The 24264-nt window shown below is 60.7% G+C and overlaps 2 protein-coding genes across 2 annotated transcripts; both read left to right on the top strand.

Annotated features, from left to right (window-relative positions):
• Window positions 1-394: 394 nt before the first annotated feature.
• Window positions 395-6284, top strand: TCEA3 (transcription elongation factor A3). The gene is made up of 14 exons (XM_025143047.3): window positions 395-677; window positions 2087-2149; window positions 2240-2345; window positions 2460-2625; window positions 2730-2798; window positions 2931-2999; window positions 3089-3163; window positions 3354-3431; window positions 3515-3669; window positions 4114-4170; window positions 4669-4823; window positions 5284-5430; window positions 5528-5599; window positions 5829-6284. Exons 1-14 carry the CDS (start codon window positions 609-611, stop codon window positions 5835-5837), a joined length of 1290 nt encoding a protein of 429 aa, XP_024998815.1. The 5' UTR covers window positions 395-608; the 3' UTR covers window positions 5838-6284.
• A 7344-nt stretch (window positions 6285-13628) lies between these two features.
• Window positions 13629-23256, top strand: OPRD1 (opioid receptor delta 1). The gene is made up of 3 exons (XM_427506.8): window positions 13629-13928; window positions 17318-17667; window positions 18281-23256. The coding sequence occupies exons 1-3, from the start codon at window positions 13711-13713 to the stop codon at window positions 18814-18816; spliced, it is 1104 nt and encodes a 367-aa protein (XP_427506.4). The 5' UTR covers window positions 13629-13710; the 3' UTR covers window positions 18817-23256.
• The last annotated feature ends 1008 nt before the right edge of the window (window positions 23257-24264 follow it).

The following is a 24264-nucleotide window of genomic DNA, read 5'->3' as shown; positions in this document are numbered from 1 at the left end:
TTGCTCACTGGATGGGCTCTGGACTATGGGAACGCCAACAGCACCTCAACACCAGTGCCGTGCTGGGCTATCCCTGCAGCTCAGCCCCAGCTGTGGTTCCTTGGGGCTGTCGGTGCCGCCGGACGGTGGTGCCGTGGGGTGAAGTCCAGGCACTCCCCACCGTGCAATGTTTGCAGCGAGTTGCATCAAGCCTGCGTGGCTCCGGGCGGCGCCGAGGCCACGTCCCAGCACCCTCCCGATGCCAACCCTGTGCTCCAGCACCTCCCGGAGCCCCCTGAGCCTCCCGGCCCCAAAGGGCACAGCGTCCCCATTGCATCGCCTCCCCCCGGCGCTGCAATCTTTGTCCTGCTCCTGCTCTGGGCTATATTTAGCCCTGCCCCGTGCTATTTCGCTTGCCTGGCAGGAGTTTATAACTGGCCGGGACAGCCACACCTCCTTTCTGCTTTCCTCCCTTGCTTTCCTTCCTTCTCTTTTCCCCTTTTCCTCTCCTTGCTCCGCTCCGTGCCCCTGCCCCATGCCCGCTGCGCCCACCTCGGACCCACACCACAGCCACCAGCTGCAATTCGCTCCTGCAACCTCCGAAGCCTGGAACATTGCAAGCTGCCAGCATGGGGCCTGCTGAGGAGCTGGTCCGGATTGCCAAGAAATTGGATAAGATGGTGGCCAGGAAGAGCACGGTAAGGCAGGCAGGGCTGCGAGTGCAATGTTTGCACACGTGTGCAATCGCTGCACGTATTGCGTTTTTGCACAGCTGTGCAATGCTTGCACCCTTGTGCCCGTTTGCACACGGGTGCAAGGTTTGCATGTCTCGCCTATTTGCACACGTGTGCAATCTCTGCAGGCATGTGCAGGCGTGTTTGGAGGGTGCAGCAAGGCTTGGGATGGGGAAGGGAGGGAAAGCACAGGCTTCCCAAGGTGGGGTGGGAGGAGGAAGAGGAGGGAGCTTTGCTCTGCCTCCACTGCTGTTGCTCACAGCACAAGGAGCTCTGAGCACCCCGGGGTGCTGCCCAGCCCAGGACTGTGGAGCTGGAGCAGGCACCCATGGGTGCACCCCATTGCTTGAGGTCATGGGGATGGGGTGTTGTTGGGGGGTCCTGGGTGGGGGCTGGTGGCTCCGGGCACCCCTCGGTGTGGGTGACAGGTGCTTGGAGCCCAGCCACCAGCACCCAGTGTGGGTTAGGGCCGGCACCATGAGCTCAGCCCTGTGCAAAGGAAAACTTGGCAGGGGGTGGGAGCAGCACCCCGAGCACCCCAAGTACAGCTGTGCCTTTTGTAACCGTGCAAAGGGAGGGGGCTCCCATGCATCCTGGGGGGTTTGGTGGCAGGACCCAGCCCTGCTCCCTGTGCGCCAGGTGAAGACCCAGTGGCAACCTGGTTCCATGGGGTTGGGGCGGGGGGAGGGATGGAGGAGAGCCCAGCCCTCAAGGTTAATATTTGACTGTTCCAGCCGGACTTTGCCCTGGCAAGACGCGGGCTGCCCTGTGGGGCTCATGGCAGTGCCATCCCTCCAAACCCTGTGCTTTTGGGGATGCTAAAAATGCACCAACTCAGCCTCCTTGACAGCCACGTGGGCAGTTTGCTCTTCCCTTTGCAATTACCTTTCTCTGCAGTTTCCCTTGCTGGGAATGACCCCACGGCTCACAGGTGACACTGCCCAGCCTCAGGCTGTGGTTTCGGCCCCCCCACCCTCCTGCTTTACCCCACTTTGGGGAGGGGACAGAGCTGGGAGATAGCATAGGGACGTCCCCTGCTCTGGGAGCTCTGAGCAGTACAACACCGCCATGCTACCTGCACCCTCCATCTGTTCCTGCAGCTCTAAAAATACCGGGGAGGAAGATGACCCCGTGCTGGGATATATATAACCCCACAGGCACTGTGTGCCCGATGGCCAGGCTGGGAACCTGGTGCCATGCGGCCCTTGGGGACGCACTGGTGTCCCCAGCCCCTTCCCATGGGTGCAGGTTTGGGTTTGATGGGAGCATCATTGGTGGTGGGCACACGGTCCCAACCGCTCCAGGAACCCCTCGGGTGTCCCCACTTTGATGGTAGATCCTCTATGGGTCTTGTGTTCCTCCCCCTGCTGTAGGAAGGGGCTCTGGACCTGCTCAAGTCTCTCACCGGTTACACCATGACCATCCAGCTGCTGCAGGTGAGAGGGGTCGGGGGGCCCTGGGGGGGTGGTGGTGCCCATCCCAGCCCCGCCACCTGGGGAAGGTGACCCTATAACACCCATCCCCAGACCACGCGCATCGGGGTGGCTGTCAACTCGGTGCGGAAGCACTGCTCGGATGAAGAGGTGGTGGCCTCAGCCAAGATCCTCATCAAGAACTGGAAGAGGCTGCTGGGTGAGAGGGGCAGAAAGCCGCCCCCCAGAGTGCCCATAGTGGGATCCTGGTGCTCCCAGCCCCACATCCCACACTGGGGTGAGGTTCGGTGTGTGACCCCCACTCCATCCCCAGAGTCCTCTGCCCCCGCAAAGAAGGAGAAGGACGCAGATGGGGAGAAGGAGAAGAAGGAGAAGGAGAAGAGGTTGGATGTCCCCAATCCCACAGAAGGGGCGAACCCCCACCCAGCGAAGCACCCCAAGAGCCCGACCGAGAAGCACAGAGAGAAGCACAAGGAGAGGTGTGGGATTCAGTGCCACAGAACCAGGATTTCCCCTTCCGTGTGCCAAAGTGGGGGCTGTTCCGGGGCTGCTTGCTGAGCCACCCCACTCTCTCTGTCTGCAGGAAGCCCAGCAAGTCTGGCTCCCACGCGGCACCCCCAAAGGGTCACCCCACTGACCCCAACCCAGAGAGGTACCCACTGACTGCAGGGCACTCTGGGGGGGCTGGGGAGCACTTTAGTGGTGGGGGCGGGCAGGACCCGGTGACAGGGAGGTCCTGGGAGCTGAGAGCATCCCCCAATTTCCTTTGTGCTTTGCTATGAAGGGAGCCCAGCGCCAGGCGGAGCCCCACTGCACCCTCGAAGAAATCACCTCTGGATGGCAAGAAGGAGAGGTGGGGGCCCTGGGTTGGGCATGGGGGGTGGTCCAGACCCACCACTCGGTCCCTATTGCTGTGCACTCACACTGGGCTGCTCCTGCCAGGAGGGACTCTGCCGACTCGCGGTCCTCGGCCGCATCCTCCTCTTCCTCCCCGCAGAAGAGACCCTCGGGAGAGAGGTACGGAGGGGACACCCCCAGCTCTGCACCTCCCACAGATGGGCTCAGGGATGGGCACTGCAGTGGCGGTGGCTGCTGCTGCCAACCTCCCCATCCCCGGCACTGCTGGGGGCGCTCTGACCACGGGACACGCTTTGCATGCCCCATCTCTGGTGTCACAGCTGCCGTCCCCCCCCATGTCACCCTACAGGAGACCCTCAGTGAGTGCCAACCCCTCACCGGCTCCCAGCAGCTCCCGGCGCAGCTCCAGCGACAGCAACGGAGACAGGTAGGATCCATCTGTCCCCCCATAATGAGACTGCCATACCCCCATGCTATGCGGGACCCCAAAACCTCCCCACGCCTCCGCAGAGCCAACAGCAGCAAGGGCAAAGCAGAGACACCACGGACCCCTGGCAGCCCCTCCTTCTCACCCAGCATCTGCCTCCTGCCCCCCTGCTACCTGACCGGGGACTCCGTGCGGGATAAATGCATCGAGATGCTGACGGCTGCGCTGCGCATGGATGGTGAGTGGGGTGGGGTGGTGAGGGGTGTTTGGCCCCAGAGGGGAGGAGAAGGAGATGGTGGGGTCTTGGGTGAGGGGTCTGGGTGTGGTCATTGGAAGGGGTTAAGTTTTTAGAAGGAGAAGTGTGGGGGCAGAGAACCCAATTAGTTTCCATTGAGTTTCCCATTGGGTGTCCCATTTGGTGCCTCATTGGGTGCCCCATTGGGTACCCCATTGGGTGTCCCATTTGGTGCCCCATTGGGTGTCCCACTGAGTGTCCCACTGGATGCCTCATTGGGTGCCCCATTGGGTGCCCCATTGGATGTCCCATTGGGTGTCCCATTGGGTGTCCCATTGTGTTTCCCATTGGAGATGCCCCATTGACTGCTTTGTTGGAGCTCTGTGGGTGCAGGATGAGGCCCTTTTGGTTCCAGCCCCATCGCCACCCTCTTTCCTCTCCCTTCAGATGACTACAAGGAGTTCGGCGTCAACTGTGAGAAGATGGCATCCGAGATCGAAGACCATATCCTTTGTGGTCCCCGGGCTGCTGCTGCTGCGGGGTCCTGGGGTGGGGGACAGGGCCAGGGTGGTGGAAACAGGGACAGGAACGGGGACAGGGGCGGGGACGGGGGGGGGGTGAGGAGCGCTGCCAAGGCCTGCCTGGCCCCGCTGCCTGCAGAGGGAGCCCGTAGCCCGTATTAAAGGCTGATGCTGAGCATCCTCATCCTGCTCCGTCCCATACGCTCCAGCCCCGATGCTGCGCGTCCCCAGTCCCTCTGCTTGGGGACCTGTCTTTCTCCTTAGGGAGTGAAATAAGCGCCCCTTCCCGAGCCCAAGGCATCCTTGCCGCTGTGGGTGCCGGGTTCTGGTCCAGTGCAGCGTCCGGGCTGTGCCATTCCCCTGGGAAAGGGCCGCCTCCTCATCACCCCCAACTCCACGCTTTGGGGGTCTCCCCCTTGGCCGCAATCAGCCCCGAAGACCATTCCTCCTCCAGGAATTTGATATCCTTGACTGACCCCACATATCTTCCAGGAGCTGAAGAGCACGGACATGAAGTATCGCAACCGGGTGCGGAGCAGGATCAGCAACCTGAAGGACCCCAAGAACCCCAACCTGCGGAGGAATGTGCTGTGCGGGGCCATCGCGCCCGCCCTCATTGCCCGTATGACCGCCGAGGTGCACAGCACTGTAGGGTTGAGGATGGGGTGTTCGATCCCCTGGGGGGGTTTGAGTCCCTTAGCAGGCACGGAGAACGGGATCAGGTTGGATATTAGGAAGAACCCGATGGCGGTGCACCGGAATAGGCTGCTCGGGGAGGTGGTGGGGTCACCGTCTCCGGAGGTGTTCAACAGCAGGGGAGATGTGGCAGCTGGGGGCATGTTCTGTGTGGGATGGTGGTGGGTCTGGGTTGGGTTGGACTTGGTCATCTTGGAGGTCTTCTCCAACCTGAATGACTCTATGAGTTGCCATGGGGGGGATGGATTGACGGTTGGACTTCATGAACTTAGAGGTCTTCCCCGACGGTGATGGCCCTCTGATCAGCCCGAGTCCCGCAGAGATGGGAGGATGGAGGCCCGCAGGGGTTGGCACCCACGGGCGGTGACCAAGGGGTGCTGAGCCGGTCCCCTTATGGCAGGAGATGGCCAGCGATGAGCTGAAGGAGCTGCGCAATGCCATGACCCAGGAGGCCATCCGTGAGCACCAGATGGCCAAAACGGGCGGCACCGTCACCGACCTCTTCCAGTGCGGCAAGTGCAAGAAGAAGAACTGCACCTACAACCAGGTGAGCCCCGGCGCTCCGCACGCCCAGGGGACCCCAACCCATAACTTGGGGGGAAATCAACGATGCCTGCTGACCCGGCTGCCTGCTCCCTCCCCAGGTGCAGACACGCAGTGCTGATGAGCCCATGACGACGTTCGTGCTGTGCAATGAATGTGGCAACCGCTGGAAGGTGCGTACCGGGCGGGGAGGGGGGCTCAGCATCCCCCCAAGCCTCCCCTGTCCCATTTTAGGATGCTGGTCCCCCTCGCTGCCCCCCAGCCCTACTGTGGGTGTTGATGTGCCACCGCCATGTGCTCACTGGTGCTCCAGGACCCCAAAGTGGGGGCGGCAGGGCTCTCCAGCACCGCCCAGCAATGGGACTGGCTGCCCCCCAACCCTGGGCTCTGCTTCCCTTGCAGTTCTGTTGATGGCGCTCAGTGGGGCTGGAGGGGATGCGGCATGGATGGGACGTGGTGACAGAAGATAGGGGTGGGAATGAGGGAGCAATGGGGTGGCCTCAGCCCCCCCCTGCTCCCCGTCCCATTGCACTGGGTTCCCTAGAGCTTCCCACTGGTTTGCTCGGGAAGAACCCAGTGAATTCGAGCCTTTTGCACTGGGAGCCTGGATTGGTGTGGTTTGGTTTGGTTTGGGGGCAGGAGGAATGCTGCCCTATGGATGTGGGGCTGGGAAAGGGCCCCAAGCTCTTCCTTCCCCTTGTCCTACTGAGTGTGGTGGGAGCACATGGAGGGTTGGTGGCAGCAGTGTCTGCTCCATGCCATATGGACTGTCCACCCTGTGCCTTGGAAAAGAAGAAAGGATGGGAGGAGTGGGAAGAAAGACTCCAGCTATGGCAATAAAAGCATGAGCTTTCTCTAGCACTGAGTGCTTTCTGAAGGGAAATCAGTGCCCGTGCCTCAGTTTCCCCCAGGTTGCTCCTCTGCAGTGGGGAGGAGGTGGTGCAGGGTTTGGGTTTGCGCTGGGGTTTGCATTGGGTTTGCACAGCCAGGGGTGGGGGTCTCCATGGGCAGAGTGTGCTGGGGAGGCAAAGTGCATCCCCAAAGGCTCAAGGATGTTTATTCCCAGATTTGGATGCTATTACCCCGTTCTCTGCACCCTGGTGATTCTGAGAGGGGCCATGCACCTTCACACCCCTGGGAAAACACCTTGGGCTTTGGTACTCGTTAGCATACCGAGGTCATTAGCGAGCCAAGAAGGCAATTAGTTCCACTTGTGAAATGTGGCTGCAATTAACGAACAGAGTGGATGAACAGAACATCGGTGCAACTGACAGCAGTGCAGAAAGGTCTGAGCAATAGCAGAGAGAGAACAGCCCCACATCGCTGTGCTGTGGGTAACAAAGCCCCGGCACCCACCTGTGTCTGTCTGTCCCACAGCGACGTGAGCGTATGTCCTGGCAGCACTGGGAGGTTGGGAACAGGTGATGGATTTATTGCTGTGCTCAGAATTCCCATGCAGAGCTGTAAATAGCCACGGGCAGCTGCTGTGGGAGCTGATGGGTGCAGGGGTGTCACCGGGCAGGGGGCGGCGAGGGTCCCTCTGGCCACGTGCAGGGGTTGACGTGGGCTGTGGGTGGCTCTAGGGGTGGTCCCAGGGTTGAGCCTCCAACCCATGCCATGGGGAGGCTGTGCACACCTACGTGTGCTGGAAAACCCGGTGCCCAACTGCAGGTCTCCAAAGCGATGGCATTTGGGATCTGATGTCTGGGATCTGTGTCACCCCCTGAGGCTGTGAAGGTGACATCCCCGGGGCTTTGCTCACACAACTGGCAGCCCCCTGAGCTGCTCAGCATCCTCCAGCCTGCTCAGGAGGAGGCTAAAATGTGTTGAGTCCCCCCCTCAGGGCTGCACCTGCAACAGCTCACTGCTATGTACATCGAGGCCCTGTGGCTCCCAAAAAGCACCTCTACAGCATCCCTCCCTCCTCCATCCATCCATCCATCCATCCATCCATCCATCCATCCATCCATCCATCCATCCATCCATCCATCCATTCCTCCATCCACCCATCCATCCATCCTTCCACTCATCCACCCACCTACCCATCCCTCCCTCCCTCCCTCCCTCCATCCATCCATCCATCTATACCTCCCTCCATCCATCCATCCATCCCTTCACCCATTCCCCCATCCATTCCTCCATCCACCCATCCATCCATCTCACCACCCATCCATCCTTCCACTCATCCACCCACCCATCCATCCATCCCTCCCTCTGTTCATCCATCCATCCATCCATCCATCCATCCATCCATCCATCCATCCATCCATCCATCCATCCATCCATTAACCTCTCCATGCCTCCATTCATCTCCCCATCCCTCCACCCATCCTCCCACCCATCCACCCATCCACCCATGCTGGCGGTGATGCTGCCCTTCTCTCCCACTCCTCCATCCTTCCCCCCCCCCCCCCACCTCCCCAGTCTTGACAAAAATAAGCAAATAAATAAATAAATAAATAAATAAATAAAATCAGTGCTGGCAGTTCTTCGGTTTCCATGACAACCCCATTTCCTGGTCCTTTCACCCGCGGTCCCCAAGGCTCTGCAGGGATGGGTGCCCATCCACGGGGTTGGAGGAGAGGGGGGGAAATGCTTTCTGTGGGATTCTTGGGGATGGGGGGGGGGCGGTGGGGGCTGCGTCGTGCCCGGCTGTCCCCGCTCCCCCCAGGGACGTCCCCCACCCCCCTGTTGGCTTCGCTCCCCTCCCAGTCCTTTCTCTGGATGGGTCGTGCTTCAATTTGCAGCTTAAGGATGGGGACTCAGCACGGCCATAGGGCCGCCTTAACACACCCTGCCGGGCACTGTGGGGGTTTAGGAGGGGGTGAGGACCGGGGGGTGGCACTGAGCTGGGGGGGGGGGTTGCATGCTGTGCAGTGCTGGGACACAGCTGCTGTTTACCCACAGCTCCATCCGTTTTTTCTCTGTCCTTAAAGGCCGGGAGGCTCTGACTTTGGGGGACGCACGAGATGAAGAGCAGACCCCAAAGCTCCCATCCCTGATCCCAATGCAGCGATGCTCCTCGTCCTCCCAAGGAGGTGTCCTCCAGCTGGAGCTCATAGGCGTCATTTCCACACAGCATCCCCTTCTTTCCCCCCCCCCCACCCCTCCCCAGTCCATCCCCACAGCCGTTCCCCATCCCTGTGCCGCTCTGTCAGCAAATGGGATTCACACCTCTTGGGGGATGGGGGTGGGGGTGGGGGGGGACAGCAGCACTGTGCCCATCTCTGCAGCTTGTGATGGCCCCTTTTCTTCTCTCCTGTTCCAAAATCACGGGGGGAAAGAAATAATCAGTTTGTCACCTGCAACCTTTGTGAGGTGCCGGGGGGGGGGTGGGCTGAGCTGCAGGGCTGCCATCCTGCAGTGCCACACCGTCACCCCCCGCCCCCTCACCGGGTTAACCCCCATCCCCGTGCTTTGCGACCTAAATAATAATGGGGGAAAGACTGCAGCAGCTTCGGCTTCCCCACCTGACGCTGCGCTCCTCCCCTCCAGGAGCTCGCAGGCGCTCAGCAATTAAGAGCAGCAGATCGATCCGTGGTGATCCGATGAAGCACCGGGCAGATGGAGGGAGCCAGGCTGAGTGTGCGCCCATTCGTTTATTGGGGTTTGCCCCTCTCTGGGCTGGGAGCTCACCCCCATGTCCCGTCCCCGCATCCTCTGCCTCCCACCCGTGCCACCCACGCGATGGGGTTTGTGCTGCGCAAGGGAAACCTGTGTGTGCTTTCCAGCCCGCCTGCATTGCCCCCAGAGCAGCACCCCAGCACGACCCACGCTGACCCCACAGCTCTGCTTTGCTCCCTCTGCACCTCTGCCCCATTGCCCCATTGCCCCGAGCTCCGGATGAGCCCCAGCAGCCAACACGGGGCTGCACCGCCCGGCAGCCACCCCAAATGACTTCCAAAGCCGGCTCGGAAATAGCTCGTCCTGCAGCAAACCCATTACCCGTCGGCAGAGGCCGATTTGCTCCGAGTCTGGCAGGGTCAGCAAGCGCCAGGGATGCAAACGTTAATTAATTGCACTCCTCAAAGCGGCCTGGCCGTGCAGGGTGTGTAATCAGGGAGTTAACCGCTGCTGCTTGAGGACCGTGGCGCTGAGCTCCTGCGTTACGAGGGGGGGATGGAGGGGGTCGGTTTGGGGCTGCGGCGCTGCGGTCCCACTGTCACCTGCTGGGCCGGCGCCCACCTCGCTGCTCCTCCACCTGGCAGGAGGACGTGGCATTTCCCGAGGGCAGAGAGCTGCGTGCGTGCGGAGCGGAACCGCTGGCGGAGGGCGATGCGGAGCCGCGGAGCCTCGGGGGGGATCGTGTGCTGATGCTCTTCCAGCGCTGCTGCCGCCGCCGTGACTCATCCCGGCCCGCCGAGGATGCGCCTGGATACGGAGGAAAGGAGAAGCACAAGGAGAGAGAATGATTCCTCTGCTCATAAGGCACCTCCGCTACGGAGAGGGAAAAGCGTCCCCCTGCCACCTGCCCGTGGCTCCAGCCCCACGGCCGCGTGCTGCCAGCCCTGGGCCAATTCCCCCGGTGCCACCACCCCTCCTCCAGGCACACACACGCTGTCCCGGGGCAGCATCCAGAGCCCGATCCCTCTGCGTGAAGGCTCTCTTCCCACTGCCCGACCTCAGCCTCCCCCGCTGCAAATGGAGACTGTTTGTCCAGGTGATGGGCTGGTAGAACTGTCCTGCATCCACGGGCACTGCTCCTGCACCTACATCCATGGGTACTGCTCCTGCATCCATGGGTATCGTCCCTGTATCAAGGGCTACTACCCCTATATCCATGGATACACATCCTACATCCATGGGTACCACCCCTACACCCATGGGTACCAGTCTTCCATCCATGGGTATCACTCCTGCATCCATGGGTACCACCCCTACACCCATGGGTACCAGTCTTCCATCCATGGGTATCACTCCTGCATCCATGGGTACCACCCTTACACCCATGGATACCACCATTACACCCATGGGTACCAGTCTTACATCCATGGGTACCACCCCTACATCCATGGGTACCACCCCTACATCCATGGGTACCACTCCTGCATCCATGGGGGTCACTCCTACATCCGTGGGTACCACCCTTACACCCATGGGTGCCACCCCTACATCCTTGGGTACCACTCTTACACCTACAGATACCACTGCTACACCTATGGGCACTGCTCCTACACCTATAGATATCACTCCTGCATCCGTGGGTACAGCTCTTACATCTATGGGCATCACTCTTGCATCCGCAGGTATCGTTCCTACACCCATGGGTGTCATTCCTACATCCATGGGTGTCACTCCTACGCCTGTGGGTACCACTCCTGAATCTATGGGTACCGCTCCTGCGCTGCATCCATTCCATCTCCCCACACCTGAGCTTGGGCATTTTGCTGCACGTCGGTTACGGAGCCACAGAGCCATGGAGTGGGTTGGGCTGGAAGGCACCCAGCTGCCTTTCTGCAGGGGGAAGGGCTAAAAAAAAACTGATGAAACCCCTTAAATCAGCATCATTGCAGCTAAGCCTGTGGGTTCCCGTGGCTCACCCGTGTTGCTGGATGCACTGGAGCTACAAGAAGGGCTTTGCACGTAAAACACAACCTCCCCAAACTGCTGCTGCTGTTGAAGCCAGCCGGGACTGCGGGTGCTCCATACTGCTGCCCAAACACAAATCACAGCCAAACCCTTCCATGCTCCGACTTTCCCTTCTCCCAAACCCAACCCCATCGTCGGTGCGGGGAGAACAGCTGCAGGCACATGAATAAATGAAGGGGAGAGCCCAAAGCGTGGGGTGGAAAATGGGATGGGAACAGAGAGCAGCTCGATGGGAGAGCGGTGGGGATGGATCTGGGTTAGTGCTGACCTGAATTCCCCACATCAAAGCCCACATCCCCTCCTTCCCGGGGGAGGTGGGTGCGTGGGCTGAGGCTGTGGGGACCGAGGAGCCACAGCTGAGCATCCTCGTGTCCGGGCATCGGGGTGGGGAGGCAAAAAGAGAAGGGAATGCTTTGTATGCCTTCCCCTGTGAGCGGGAGAGGGCTGAGCCGGGGGTCCGACAGGTCCCCATGCTGGGGGGCAGCGCACAGACCTACAGATTCCACGTGCAGCCACAGGGAGACAGACACACAGCTGTGGCGATGGATGTCCTTTGGAAGCTGTGCCTCTGTCCCCCCTGGATGTGTCGCTGCCCGATGACTCACTCCGTGCGAATGCTGCAACGCGTGGAAGCAGTGCAGGGGGGAGAGCATCCCCAGATCCGAGCGGCCGCTGCCAGCGTGCAATCAGAGCTCCATTGTCAGCCCGAGGGGGGGCGGAGGGGGGTGTGAAAACACCAAAATAAGCCACAATCAGACAAAAACGAATCTCCCATAGGGACTGCTGGGTGTGCAGTGCTGGCGGTGCCCCCGAGCCGCGCGCTGGCCGTGCGCCCTTCCTGCTATGGGGCCAGGCACGACGTTGGGAGGGGGGGGGGGGGGGGGGGGGGGGGGGGGGGGGGGGGGGGGGGGGGGGGGGGGGGGGGGGGGGGGGGGGGGGGGGGGGGGGGGGGGGGGGGGGGGGGGAGGGTTTGGTACCCCCTCTCTGAAGCACCCACCTTCACTTCAGGCTGATCCTAAGGTGCTTTTCACGGGGACGGCCTGTAGGGCAGAACCACTGCCGCACCCCGCCTCGGGCCGGGCTGGCACTGCCACCAGGAGGTGAGAACGCCTCGGGGACACCCGCAGCGTCGGCGACACCACCGCCATCTGCAGCACCAACGCACCGGGCAGGGGTTCCCCGTGCAATCCCCCGACCCTACGCAACACCGGTGGGGTAACGCTGCCCAAAGCCACCGAGAGAGGCAGGGAAGGGAGATCGGCTGCTTTGGACTCCCCCGACGCCGGGCTTTGTTGTCTCCCAGCAGCTGCCCCGGGAGGTGGGAGAACACTCCGAGCTGCTGACGTACGAAAACAAACGGCGGAGCTCAGCCCGCGTTCCTCCTCAAGGCTGAGTGCCGCTGCTGCCGGTGCGGGAAGGGCTCAGCGGGTGCGGAGCTCCTCAGTCCCTTTCTTGCAGACCCCAAAGCATCCCGAGAGCTGCGGGCTGTGGGGTGATGTGCTGCTCCTACCCCAGGTCCGACCCACCACCAGCAGAGCTTTGGGGGGGAGCAAACATCCGCACCAAAAGGAGCTGCACCCACGGCTGGGCAGTGTGGGGTGCCTCCATCCCGCTGACCTCTGGGGATCCGTACAGCCCACGAGAGGAGCAGAGGTCCCCCAGCACAACCCATTGGGTTCCCAGACCTGTTGGAGCACTGATCCCATTTGCAACCCCGATCCCATTCAGAGCTCCGACACTATTTGGAGCTCCGGTCCCATTTGCAGCCCTGATCCTATTTGGGGTCCCGACCCCATTTGGAGCCCCAATCCCCATGCAGAGCTCCAAAACCATTTGGAGCCCCGGTCCCATTTGCAACCCTGATCCCATTTGGGGTCCCGACCCCATTTGGAGCCCCAGTCCCCATGCAGAGCTCCAACATCATTTGGAGCCCCGATTCCATTTGCAGCCCCATTCCTATTTGGAGCCCTGTTCCCATTTGCAGCCCCATTCCCATTTGGAACCCCGATCCCATGTCCAGCCCCGATCCCATCTGGGAGCTCACTGCTTCCCTGTGGGGACAGGGGCTGTTTGCCCCCCCCTATTCCTCCTTCCCTCCCTCCTCCCTCCCCCCCCCCCCACCTTCTTCCGAACAAAAGAAAACCGGATCAGTACGGCAGTTTACACCGAACCCGATGTCCCCCAGCCCTGAGACCCCCCCCGGGATGGTCGGGGCCCCTCAGTGGCTCCGGGGGAAGGCGGCAGGGAGTGGGATGGGGCAACAGGGACCGGGAGTGGGGGCTCTGTAGGAAGAGGGGGAGATGCAGTAGGAAGCGGGGGAGGTCCGGGAGGGTCGAGATGCTGTAGGGAGCGGGGTAAGGAGCAACAGGGCCACGGCGTGGGGGTGCAGCAGGGATCGAGGTGGGGGCGGCGGGGACCGGGATGGAGCAGGAAGCGGGGGGAGGGGTGGGCTGCGGCGGAGGGCAATAAGGACCGCGGAGATTCGTGCTGGGAGGTGTCTGGGGTGCAGGTAGGGACCGGGGGGGTGGGAGGGGGTGCGGGAGGAGGCGGCAGAAGGCGGCAGGGCCGCCCCCGGCCCCACGTGGCTCGGGGCACACGGCGGCCCTATAAGGAGACTGCGGGAGGCGGCGGCACCGGGCGGGAGCGGGACTCGAACCCGCGGCGTTGGGTGTGCGCGGTGCGGGAGCGGCGGGGCATGGAGCTGAACACGGAGCTGCCCACGGAGCCGCCCGCGGCGTGGGATAACCGCACCGCGTGGGACGCCCTGCCCGGAGCCGGCGGCAATGAGACGGGACCGCCGCGGGCCAAGAACGCCACGTCCATCCTCATCGCCATCGTCATCACCGCGCTGTACTCCGTGGTGTGCGTGGTGGGGCTGCTGGGCAACGTGTTGGTGATGTACGGCATCGTGCGGTGAGAGCGGGCACGGGGCTGCGGGCGGGCGTGCAACGTGGTGAGCGTGCGTGGGGTGTGAGCGTGCAAGGGGTGTGTAAGAGTGCATGGGGTAGAAGAATGCATGGGGTGTGAGCGTGCAAAGGGTGACCATGCATGTATAAGAGTGCATGGGGTGTGAGTGTGCGTTGAGTGTGAGAGCAGCAGGAGTGAGCGTGCACGGGCTGCGGGTGTGCGCTGTGCTTGAGATGAGCACAGGAGTGCAGGTGGGTGTGCAGCAGGCGGGGTGAGCCCGGCGGGAGCGCTGAGCTGGGTGTGATGCAGCCACATGTGAGCACACACGTGTGTGCGGGGGGCAGAGGTGAGAGGGAGCGTGAAGCAGCACAGGGGTGCTGGAGATGGTATTTGGGGTCCCATTCCCCTCCCTCCTGTAGGCACCCTGTAGGACCCCCTTGCTGCCCTTTATGGCTGGGGGGGAACACAGAGGGCCACGCATGTCCCCCCCCCACCCCACTGATACAGAATGGGGCAGCTCTGTGGACCACAGGACCCCTGCCAGCAGCTGGGAGTTGTGTGGGGTTCCCCATTTTGTCCCATTCCCCCCCAATCCCAGCACTTCCATTGCATGGGGTCAGCGGTGTGACCTTCCCACCCGGCCCCCGGGGCCCCCAACATCAGTGATGTGAGAGGGAACAGCGTGCAAACCCAATGCCAAAGCTCAGAGGAGAGACAGCAGCCGCCAGGGCTGCGGTGCAGCATCACCTGCTGAACAAAGGCAGCTCCCTCCTGCAGCCCGGTGCCGGGCGGGGGGCACTGACACAGCACCAGAAGGGGTTTTTCACCCACCCAAAGCAGCCATACAGTTGACCCTGGGGAGAAAAATCAAGGGGAAGCACATGGTGAGGGATGCGCACGGTTAGCCCCCTCCAGCTGCCTCGGCACGGCGAGCGGGGACGGCATTTTGAGATAGAAAAAGCCTGAATGTGCATACAGCATCCTCGTCAGCAAGCTCATATGGTCACCTCATCGCTGCCCGTGCTTAATGAATGCAGCCTGGTGCAGCAGCCAGAGCACACAGCCATGGTTTCTGGCCCCCCCACTCCCTGACCCAGATGCTGTATCTCTGGGGGGATGGATCTGCACGGCCCTCTGAGCCCCTCTGATGGTTCTTGGAGGGCTGCTCTGGGGTTTGTTGCACGAGGTGGGGGCTCAGCCTCCCCAAACTGAAGGTCTCAAAGCTTTTGGCATCTGTGTGCCGTCAGCAGAAAGCAGGCGAAGGACAGAGCAGTTCGCTACGTGGGTGGGTTACTCTGTGTCGGGTAGGATCTGTAGGGGGAAAGCTGCACGGGATGGGGCTGTCAGTGGGATTGCAAGCACAGCCTGGGTCCAGACCCCTCTGCAGGGGGGGTTGTGGCTGGAGCGCACCAGCAGGGCTCGGGGACATGGGGACACGGGGATGTGGGGACATGGGGACATGGGGACACAGGGACTCCATTCCCCAGTGTGCTGTGGGTGCCGGTGAGGGAGCCCATGCAGGACCCTGTGCACAGCCCAACACCACCATCCCTCCACCCCGGAGCCCATCCAAGCCAAAACCCAAAGCCCAGAGCAGCCAAAACGGGAGCCCAGAGCCAGCACCCCCCCCCAATAGATCACACCGCAGTGTTTAAGCCCCTCCTGGAAGCACTGGTGGCACCGGCAGCCTGGAGGGGGGGCTCACCACATTGGACCCCCCCACTGGGCTGAACCCCGGGCTGAATCCTTCCCCAAAACCCCCCGGAGGAGGGGGCACATCTGGCAGTGGCTGCGGAAGCGCTTACCCAGCACTGCGCTGCACGGCCCGAGTCACCCATTTGTCCCCTTAGTGCAAAAAGCAGAGATCAGAGAAGTGTGAATCCACCTGGAATGGCTATTTTTAACCTGGGTGAGCCGAAACAAAAACTGACAGCAAACAGAAATCCTCGGGTTTTTGTTTAACCCAGAAGGGGACGTCGCTGAGATGCGCCTTCAGCAAAGAGCAACGGCACGGGAAAGGGAAATTTCTCAAGGAAAGTCCAAATTCATGTCGTGCTTAAAGAGCAAATTCAGATCAGATGTTTCTCTCCTTCCCCTCCCGCCCCCCCAGGCAAGGGGTTGCAGCAGGAATGTGCTCACTGCTGTGCAGAGCCCCATTTCTGCAGCTCCATCTCTGGAGCACAACCCGGGGCTGCACCCCTCGGTGGGGTCTCGTGATGGATGGTGGGGAAAGCCAAAGGGAACGGAGCCCCACCTCACTCTGATTTGCTCTGTGCATGATGGAGTCATTCTCTGAGCTGAGCACCAACAGCCCGAGGTTCATCTCCCTCCATGCCCCAGAGCCAAATCCATCATCCGCAGTGCAGTACCCTGCCCCCAGTTCTCAGCCTGACTCCCTATGGATGCTGCAAGCAGCTCTATCCGTGCACAGAGATGCTTTGCTGATCAATTAGGGTGCACCTCAGTGAGCTGGGGGCTGCAGGGGATGCGCCCAGGTCTGGGGTTGCCTGGGAAGGAGCGTGTGGAGGGGATGGAGCTGCAAGCACAGCCCTGACCCCAGCACCCTGCAAACACCCCTGGGGGTCCCCCTGAGCACTGTGGCCTTCGGGGACCTTCAGCTCTCGGCACCGGGTCCAGGCATTGCTCCTATCACAATGTGATGAGGACCAGAGCTGGCGTGCCAGCAGGAGAGCTGATGTCCCCGTGTCCCCGTGTCCCTGTGCCGTGCATGGGGCCAGGCTTCCCCAGGGGCTCCCGTGGAGCAGCTCCGGCCGTGCTGGTGGTGCTGCTCCCAGCTGGCCTTTTTCCGGGGTAATCGATCCAATTTCTGCAAGGAAACTCGACAGGGAAGCAGGCTGGATAATCACGATTTACTGGGTGGAAAATCAGATAGAGAAGGTTTCAGGAGGCAAAGGACATTGTGCAACTGATTCGGGGAAATGGAGTAAATCGATTTAATCGGAAAAGAGACTTATTTGAAAAGCTCTTCAGAGCTGCTTTGATCTCCAGGCGGAGGCAGGCAGATGAATGAGCGTTGTTTCCCTGGCCAGGCGTGTGGGAGAGGCTCCTTTGGCTTCACCCAACGCAGCAGCAAGTCCCAGCCCTTCCCAAGATGGGCATATGGAGCCATTACAATTGGAAGAGACCGCTAAGATCAGGCCAACCTCAACCCATCCCCACCATGCCCACTCATAGAACCACGGAGTCATTCAGGTTGGAAAAGACCTCCAAGTTCCCCACGTCCAACCCTACCCCTATGCCCTCTGACCACCCCCTCAGGGCCGCATTTGCTCAGCGATTCTCTCCACCCCACCCAAATTCGATAGGAAACCAAACCAGGAGGATTTCTGGTTCCCTCAGCACCCGCCAGCCCCCACCTCTGCCCTCCCCTTCAGGTACACCAAGATGAAGACAGCCACCAACATCTACATCTTCAACCTGGCGCTGGCCGACGCGTTGGCCACCAGCACGCTGCCCTTCCAGAGCGCCAAGTACCTGATGGAGACCTGGCCCTTCGGGGAGCTGCTCTGCAAGCTCGTGCTCTCCATCGACTACTACAACATGTTCACCAGCATCTTCACCCTCACCATGATGAGCGTGGACCGCTACGTGGCTGTGTGTCACCCGGTCAAGGCGCTGGATTTCCGCACGCCGGCCAAGGCCAAGGTCATCAACGTCTGCATCTGGGTGCTCTCCTCCGTCATCGGGGTGCCCATCATGGTCATGGCGGTCACCAAGACCAAAGGCAAGTGGGCTTCTGGGGAAAGGTCCCATCTGTGCTTCCTGGGGTGACCCTACTGAGCCACTTGGTCCTGTACCATGTCTGTGCTCCGTGGTGGTCGTCCCTCCACGATGGCCGTGGTGGGAATCCAGCACGGTGCTATTTCCCATTTTGGTGGCAGAGGTTGCAAACAGCCCCAGGTGTTCAATCCTGGGGTGCGAACCAGGTGCCAATGCCCAGCGCTCGGGGTATAATGGGTATGTTGGGTATATGGTGGGGTCCCCAGCTGGCCCATGCCCAGCTCTGCAGTTCCTGTTTGGTGGCTGCTGGGAGAGCTCAGGGCATCCTGCAGAAGCAGACAGTTTCAGTGGAAGGTGACATAGGGACGTGCCCACCACAGGGGCCGGGGTGCTGCAGAAGGCTCTGCAGGGAATGATCCCCAGTTTGGCGGCACCTCCTGCATCCCACGGGCACCCCACAAAGCTCCAGGGGAATCTGCAAGGGGGTGGGCATGCATCTCCCGGTGGTTTTGGCGCGGACGGAGATGCTCTGCCACCACGGAGCAGAAGCATTCAGTTCCCAGCAGACACTCCATCTGCTCTCCCTGTTTCAATCCCCTCTTTGGTCGCCCTTCCAGCAGACGGAACAGTGCTGTGCACGCTGCAGTTCCCCGACCCTCCCATCTACTGGGACACGGTGACCAAGATCTGCGTCTTCATCTTCGCCTTCATGGTGCCCATCCTGGTCATCACCATCTGCTACGGGCTGATGATCCTGCGCCTGAAGAGCGTCCGTCTGCTCTCGGGCTCCAAGGAGAAGGACCGCAACCTGCGGCGCATCACCCGCATGGTGCTGGTGGTGGTGGCAGCCTTCATCATCTGCTGGACGCCCATCCACATCTTCGTCATCGTTTGGACGCTGGTGGACATCGACAAGAAGAACCCCTACGTGGTGGCCAGCCTGCACTTCTGCATCGCGCTGGGCTACACCAACAGCAGCCTCAACCCCGTCCTCTACGCTTTCCTGGATGAGAACTTCAAGAGGTGTTTCCGTGAGTTCTGCCTGCCCTTCCGAGCCCGCGTGGAGCAGAACAGCTTCTCCCGAGCGCGGAACACCACGCGGGAGCGCGTCTCCACCTGCGCCCCATCGGACGGCCGCGGCCAGCCGGCATGACTAGGCATGGGTGAGCAGCGGGGCGCTGCGGATGAGCCGCGCTCAGAGGTCACCCAGGAGACCACCACCGAGCTTTAGCCCCGCTGGGACCGAGCGCAAGCAGACTGCAAAGACTTCTCCTTCTGGTGGGGCTCACTGAGCCGCAAGAGGACGCCCATTGCGCATGGCGCGCGTAGGGTTTGGGTTGTCTTTCTGCCCATGGAAAGCCCGTCGGTGAGCAGTGGTTTGCTGGGGACCTCCAAGCCAACTTTGGCCCCGGAGAGGGCTTTCGAGTCGATACTGTTGCTGTGCTATTGGGGTCTCACTGGCAACCCTGCCCATGGGTGCAAAGCTGGCAGCACGGACGCAGCATCCCCATCCCGGCCCCATGGCAACGCTGAATTCCTGCATCCCACAGGGCTGCGGGTACCGCTCCCATCTGTCTGCTGCCAGAGACAGCCAGCCCGAGGAAGATCTCATTACAGAGCAATTGGTGGGGACTTGAGGAGTTTCTCGCAGCGCTAACGCGATTAGGGCGGCGCATCCATCCCTCGTCCTCTCCAGCACTGACAGTTTATGCACTCACAGCCACGCGAGGCAGAGCCCAGCCCAGGGTTGGGGTTCTGTGCTCAGCACCACGCGGATGGACGCCCCGTTCCCCAGCAGCACCTCGACGGGAGCGCATCCTGCAGCAGCCATCAGCCCCAGGGCTCTGCATTGCATTACCGCCGCTAAACGGGGACAGATGCATCCCTGGTGCCGCTGACCTTCCGTCCCCTCCACCTCCTGCAGCAGCTCCGTGCCCACGAGGTCACACAGCCCACGGAGGACGGGGCTCGGAAGGAGCACTAATGGCTTTTATTGGGCAAATTGATGGCGCTGGAGGAAGCAGGCGGGCGCGCGGGTGCACCTGGGGTGCGTGGGCTGGAAGGAGAGGCCGCCTTCTGGCTCTGGTTCTTTTCCAGCTGCATCAATTGAGCCTAATGAAGGTCATTACCTCTCCACACCAGCCTTACCTTGCTGCAGAGCTGCTGGGGATTGCAGCCTGCCCCTTTGCAAGGCAATGCTGACGAGGGAGCCGAGACCCATTTCTTCTTCAAAGGGCCAAGTGGGGCGAAATTTCCCACCTGGGTCTCAAATTGAGGACCATTGGGGCGCACACACAACCTGTCTGCAGCGCATCCCTCCCACCTGAGCAACGCCTCAGCACTGCAATGCTTTGTCTGCTTGTGCCTCCCACTGGGCTGAGCCCCATGCGGGGTTTGGGGTGTCCTACAGGGTTGGGATGTCCCTGTGGGATTGGGGTGTCCTTGTATGGTTGGGCTGTCGCTGTAGGTTTGGGGTGTCCTATAGGATTGGGATGTCTGTATGATTGGGCTGTCCCTGTAGGGTTGGGGTGTCCTGCAAGGCCGGGGTGTCCCTGTAGGGTTGGGCTGTCTCTGTAGGGTTGGGGCATTCTGCAGGGTTGGGATGTCCCTGTAGGGTTGAGCTGTCTCTGTAGGGTTAGAATGTCCCTGTAGGATTGGGGTGTCCTACAGGATTGGGATGTCCTGCAGGGTTGGGATATTGCTGTAGGATTGGGATGTCCTGTGGGGTTGGAATGACATAGGATTGGGGTGTCCCTGCAGGGTTAGAATGTCCATATAGGATTGGTGTGTTCCTGAAGTGTTGGAATGTCCCAGCAGAGTTGGGGTGTCCCTGTGGGATTGAGATGCCTGGTAGGGTTGGGGTGTCCCTGTGTGGTTGAGGTGCCCCTGTAGGATCAGGGTATCCTGCAGGGTTGAGGTGCCCCTGTAGGGTTGGGATGTCCTGTAGGGTTGGGGTGTCCCTGTGTGGTTGGGATGTCCTGTAGGATTGGGGTGTCCTGTAGGGTTGGGGTGTCCTGTAGGGTTAAGGAGTCCCTGTGGTTGGGATGTCCTGTAGGATTGGGGTGTCCTGGAGGGTTAAGGTGTCCCTGTGGTTGGAATGTCCTGTAGGATTGGGGTGTCCCTGTGTGGTTGAGGTGCCCTGGGATCTGGGTAGTGCAGCACAAGGGACACGGGGAGGTGACCCCCTCCTCCCCCACAGCTCCATCCATGAGGCCGCACAGCACTGAGGACCATTTCCCACCCCACGGGGCCCCGCCGCACTCTCAGCCTGCTGGAAAATGTGCTGCAGTGCCCTTAAAGTGGGTTAAAAGGCTGTGGGTCATTATTTTTTAAAGTCACCCACGCTCCGGCAGAGCTGCAGCCCGGGATGCAGGCAGGGGAGGAACAGAAAGCAGGGGGAAAACTCAACGCTGCTCCCACCCCAGCCAGGATGCTCGCGGGGAGGGCACTCCGCACACTTATACATACTTATATATATGTACATGGCTCTGTCTATAGGCAGACCCCGCGTCCCCATCCCTGTCCCCTCCGTTGTGTCCCGGGGGTGGCGTTGGGACCCCGCTGCCCTCAGCCTTCAGCACTCGCTGGCGTTGCTGTACAGGAGCTGCACCTTCTGGGAAATAAAAGAGCCACGGGCTTCCAGCGCTGCTTCCATTCCCCAGAGCTGAAAACGAGAGGGGATGCTCTGGGGAGATAGGGGGGGGGGGGATGTTGGGGAGAGTCTGTGCCCCCCGGGGCTGCCATATGGGGGGAGCGCCGGGATCCCATCGCTGAGCGCACTGAGGCGGTGGCACCGATGGGTCCCTCCGTGCTCATTACTGCAGCGGCACAGCGCGCAGCCCCGACCCGGAGTCATCTAAATGCAAATGAGGATTTAGCGCAGAAACGAACGGGAAGGGGCTCCGGAGCCGGCAGCTCTCCTCGCGCTTCATGAGACGTTGGGTTTTTGCGAGCATTGATCGTTTGTTGTTTTTTTTTTGGCCACCTCATCGGGCGCAGCGATGGGGAGCGGCGCAGCCCGGCGGTCCCGGAGCGCTATGAGGGGGGGTTTGCGGGGGGTGTTGATGGAGGAGCAGAGGCAGAAGGACGCAACGATGCAGCGGTGCCCCTCGCAGCCCGCGGTGCACTCAGCGGGCAGCTCCAGGGAACGGCATTTGCAACCCGAGGAGCCGTTTGCTGTTCGAACATCTCCTTTTGTTTTTCCTGGTTGCTTTTGCTGTTTTATTAACGGCTCCATGAAATAACGAGCCCTCACGCAGCACGCTTGATTCCAACGTGTGTGACTGATGACGCAGCCGCCGGGTTCTTTGTCTGCAGCGATGCCATCACTGCGTTATTACGCACATGGCCGCGGCTTCGCGGTGTGGATGCAGAGCTCTCCCACCCCCCGGAGCAGCCCGGGACGCATTCCGGCTCTCAGAGACACTCCTGGCTTCACTTAGAAACCCAACTCGTCGTGAATAATGACTGAGGCTTTCCGTTTGGTCTCCCTCTCCTTTCCCAGCTGCAAACCCTGCGCAGCCCCGACGCACAGCCGCGTGCTGGAGGTGACGGCTGCATTCTGCATTCCCCCCACGGATACCACAGAGGGCTCAGGGAGGCGATGCTGGATGTGCGCCCTCCACCCATGCTAAGACCCCACGGCGCAATGGATGCACGTTCCTGCCTCTGCTTTTGGGGGCAAGCCCCAGCCGGGCACCAAACCCAGACCCCACCACCACTATGGGGATGGGGGAAGGCTCGTCCGCCCTCTATCCTACCCCGGAGCCCAAATTCCTCCTCCTTCACCCCCCACTCAGCAGAGCTGCGTTAATGAGACGTTTCCCTTTCCTCAATTACTCTGTTTTCCTTCCCCCTCCCCATCCACGGGGGCACATCCTTCCCCACATCCCACACAGCATCCCATTGAAGTGTCACTGCTGCTCCCAAGACAACGCGAGTTGATTCATCGCTGCTGATAAATTTAAACTCTTTTATTCGTGCCATTGTTCTCCCCATCCGTGTTTTCCTCTCTCCCTCAATAAAGCCCCCTCACTCTGACGAGCACTGCGGGCTCCTCGCTGCCTGGGGGCCGTTCCCTCCCCAGGAATGGGATGGGTTTGTTCCCAAATGACCGCAGCAGCTCTGGGCTGGGGGACCACGCAGGGCAGTGCCACCAGCCCAGCGCTGCACATGCTGCAATTTGGCCCCAAAGAGGGGCTTGGGGTGCCCAAGGTGCCGAGCTCAAGCCCTCACCTTCCATCCTTCCTAAGAACATTTTCCAGCTTGATAAGGACAGCAGTGTTACAGAGGCATTATCCTCTTTGGGAGACGTTCACGCCACCAAGGAATGCATCAGGAATCCAAATTGGTGGACTTAATTAGTGACTTAACCCAATCCAACACAACACCATCCCAATCCCAAACCCCATCTGACCCCATTCCAATCCCAATCTCAACCCCAACCTCCTCCCATACCAACACAAATTCCGTTCAACCCCATCCCAATCCTACCCTCAACCCAAATCCCATCTGATCCCATCTCAATTCCAACCCCAACCAATCCAGACTCCATCCCATCCCCACCCTAAATCCCATGCAACCCCATCCTAATTTCACCCCTAACCCATCCCCAACCTACATCCCATTCAGACCCAATCTCAACCCCAACCTCATCCCATCGAACCCAAATCCCATTCAACCTCATCCCAATCCCAACCCCATCACAATCTCCAACCTAAATCTCATCCAATCCCATCCCAATCCTAACTCAAATCCCATCCAATCCCATCTGATCCCATCCAAATTTCAACCCCAATCCATCCAGACTCCACCCCATCCCCACTCTAAATCCCATCCAACCCCATCCCAACCCCAACCTCATCCCATCGAACCCAAATCCCATTCAATCCCATCCCAATCTCACCCTTAACTCATCCCCAACCCCATCCCAATCTCCAACTTAAATCCCATCCGACCCCATCCCAATCCCAACTCAAATCCCATCCGACCCCATCCCAATCCCAACTCAAATCCCATCCGACCCCATCCCAATCCCAACTCAAATCCCATCCGACCCCATCCCAATCCCAACTCAAATCCCATCCAACCCCCTCCCAATCCCAACTCAAATCCCATCCGACCCCATCCCAATCCCAACTCAAATCCCATCCGACCCCATCCCAATCCCAACTCAAATCCCATTCGACCCCATTCCAACCCCAACCCCATCCCAACCCACCGGACTGGAGCCGCCTCCTTCCACCCTCTGCTTCCACACCCCCTCCTTCCCAGCACAGCCCCGGAGGATCCCCACGTCTCCCTCAATTACGTCCCTCCACATCTCTGAGCTATAAATAGGGGCAGCCAGGCGACGCAGGCAGACGCACATGGGAAGGAGCCGCCCCAGCCCTGTGTCAAAGCAGCGTGAGCGGGCGCAGAGAAGGGCTGCAAAGCACAAAGTGTGTGTGTGGGGGGGGGGGGGGGGCTGTTTGCTATTTTTGCTGGAAGGGGTATAAAAATAACAGTGCTGTTTTGGGAAATGAGCCCATCCGCAGGAATCAGGCCCAAGACAAGGAGCTGTTCCCCCCCCCCCAGGTCACGCTGGGTGATGGAGGAGCAG

This window comes from Gallus gallus, chromosome 23 (assembly GCF_016699485.2).
Source record: "Gallus gallus isolate bGalGal1 chromosome 23, bGalGal1.mat.broiler.GRCg7b, whole genome shotgun sequence".
NCBI classification, from domain to species: domain Eukaryota; kingdom Metazoa; phylum Chordata; class Aves; order Galliformes; family Phasianidae; genus Gallus; species Gallus gallus.
The sequence above is the reverse complement of the archived record's forward strand: the minus strand, read 5'-3'. Positions and strand labels throughout refer to the sequence as shown.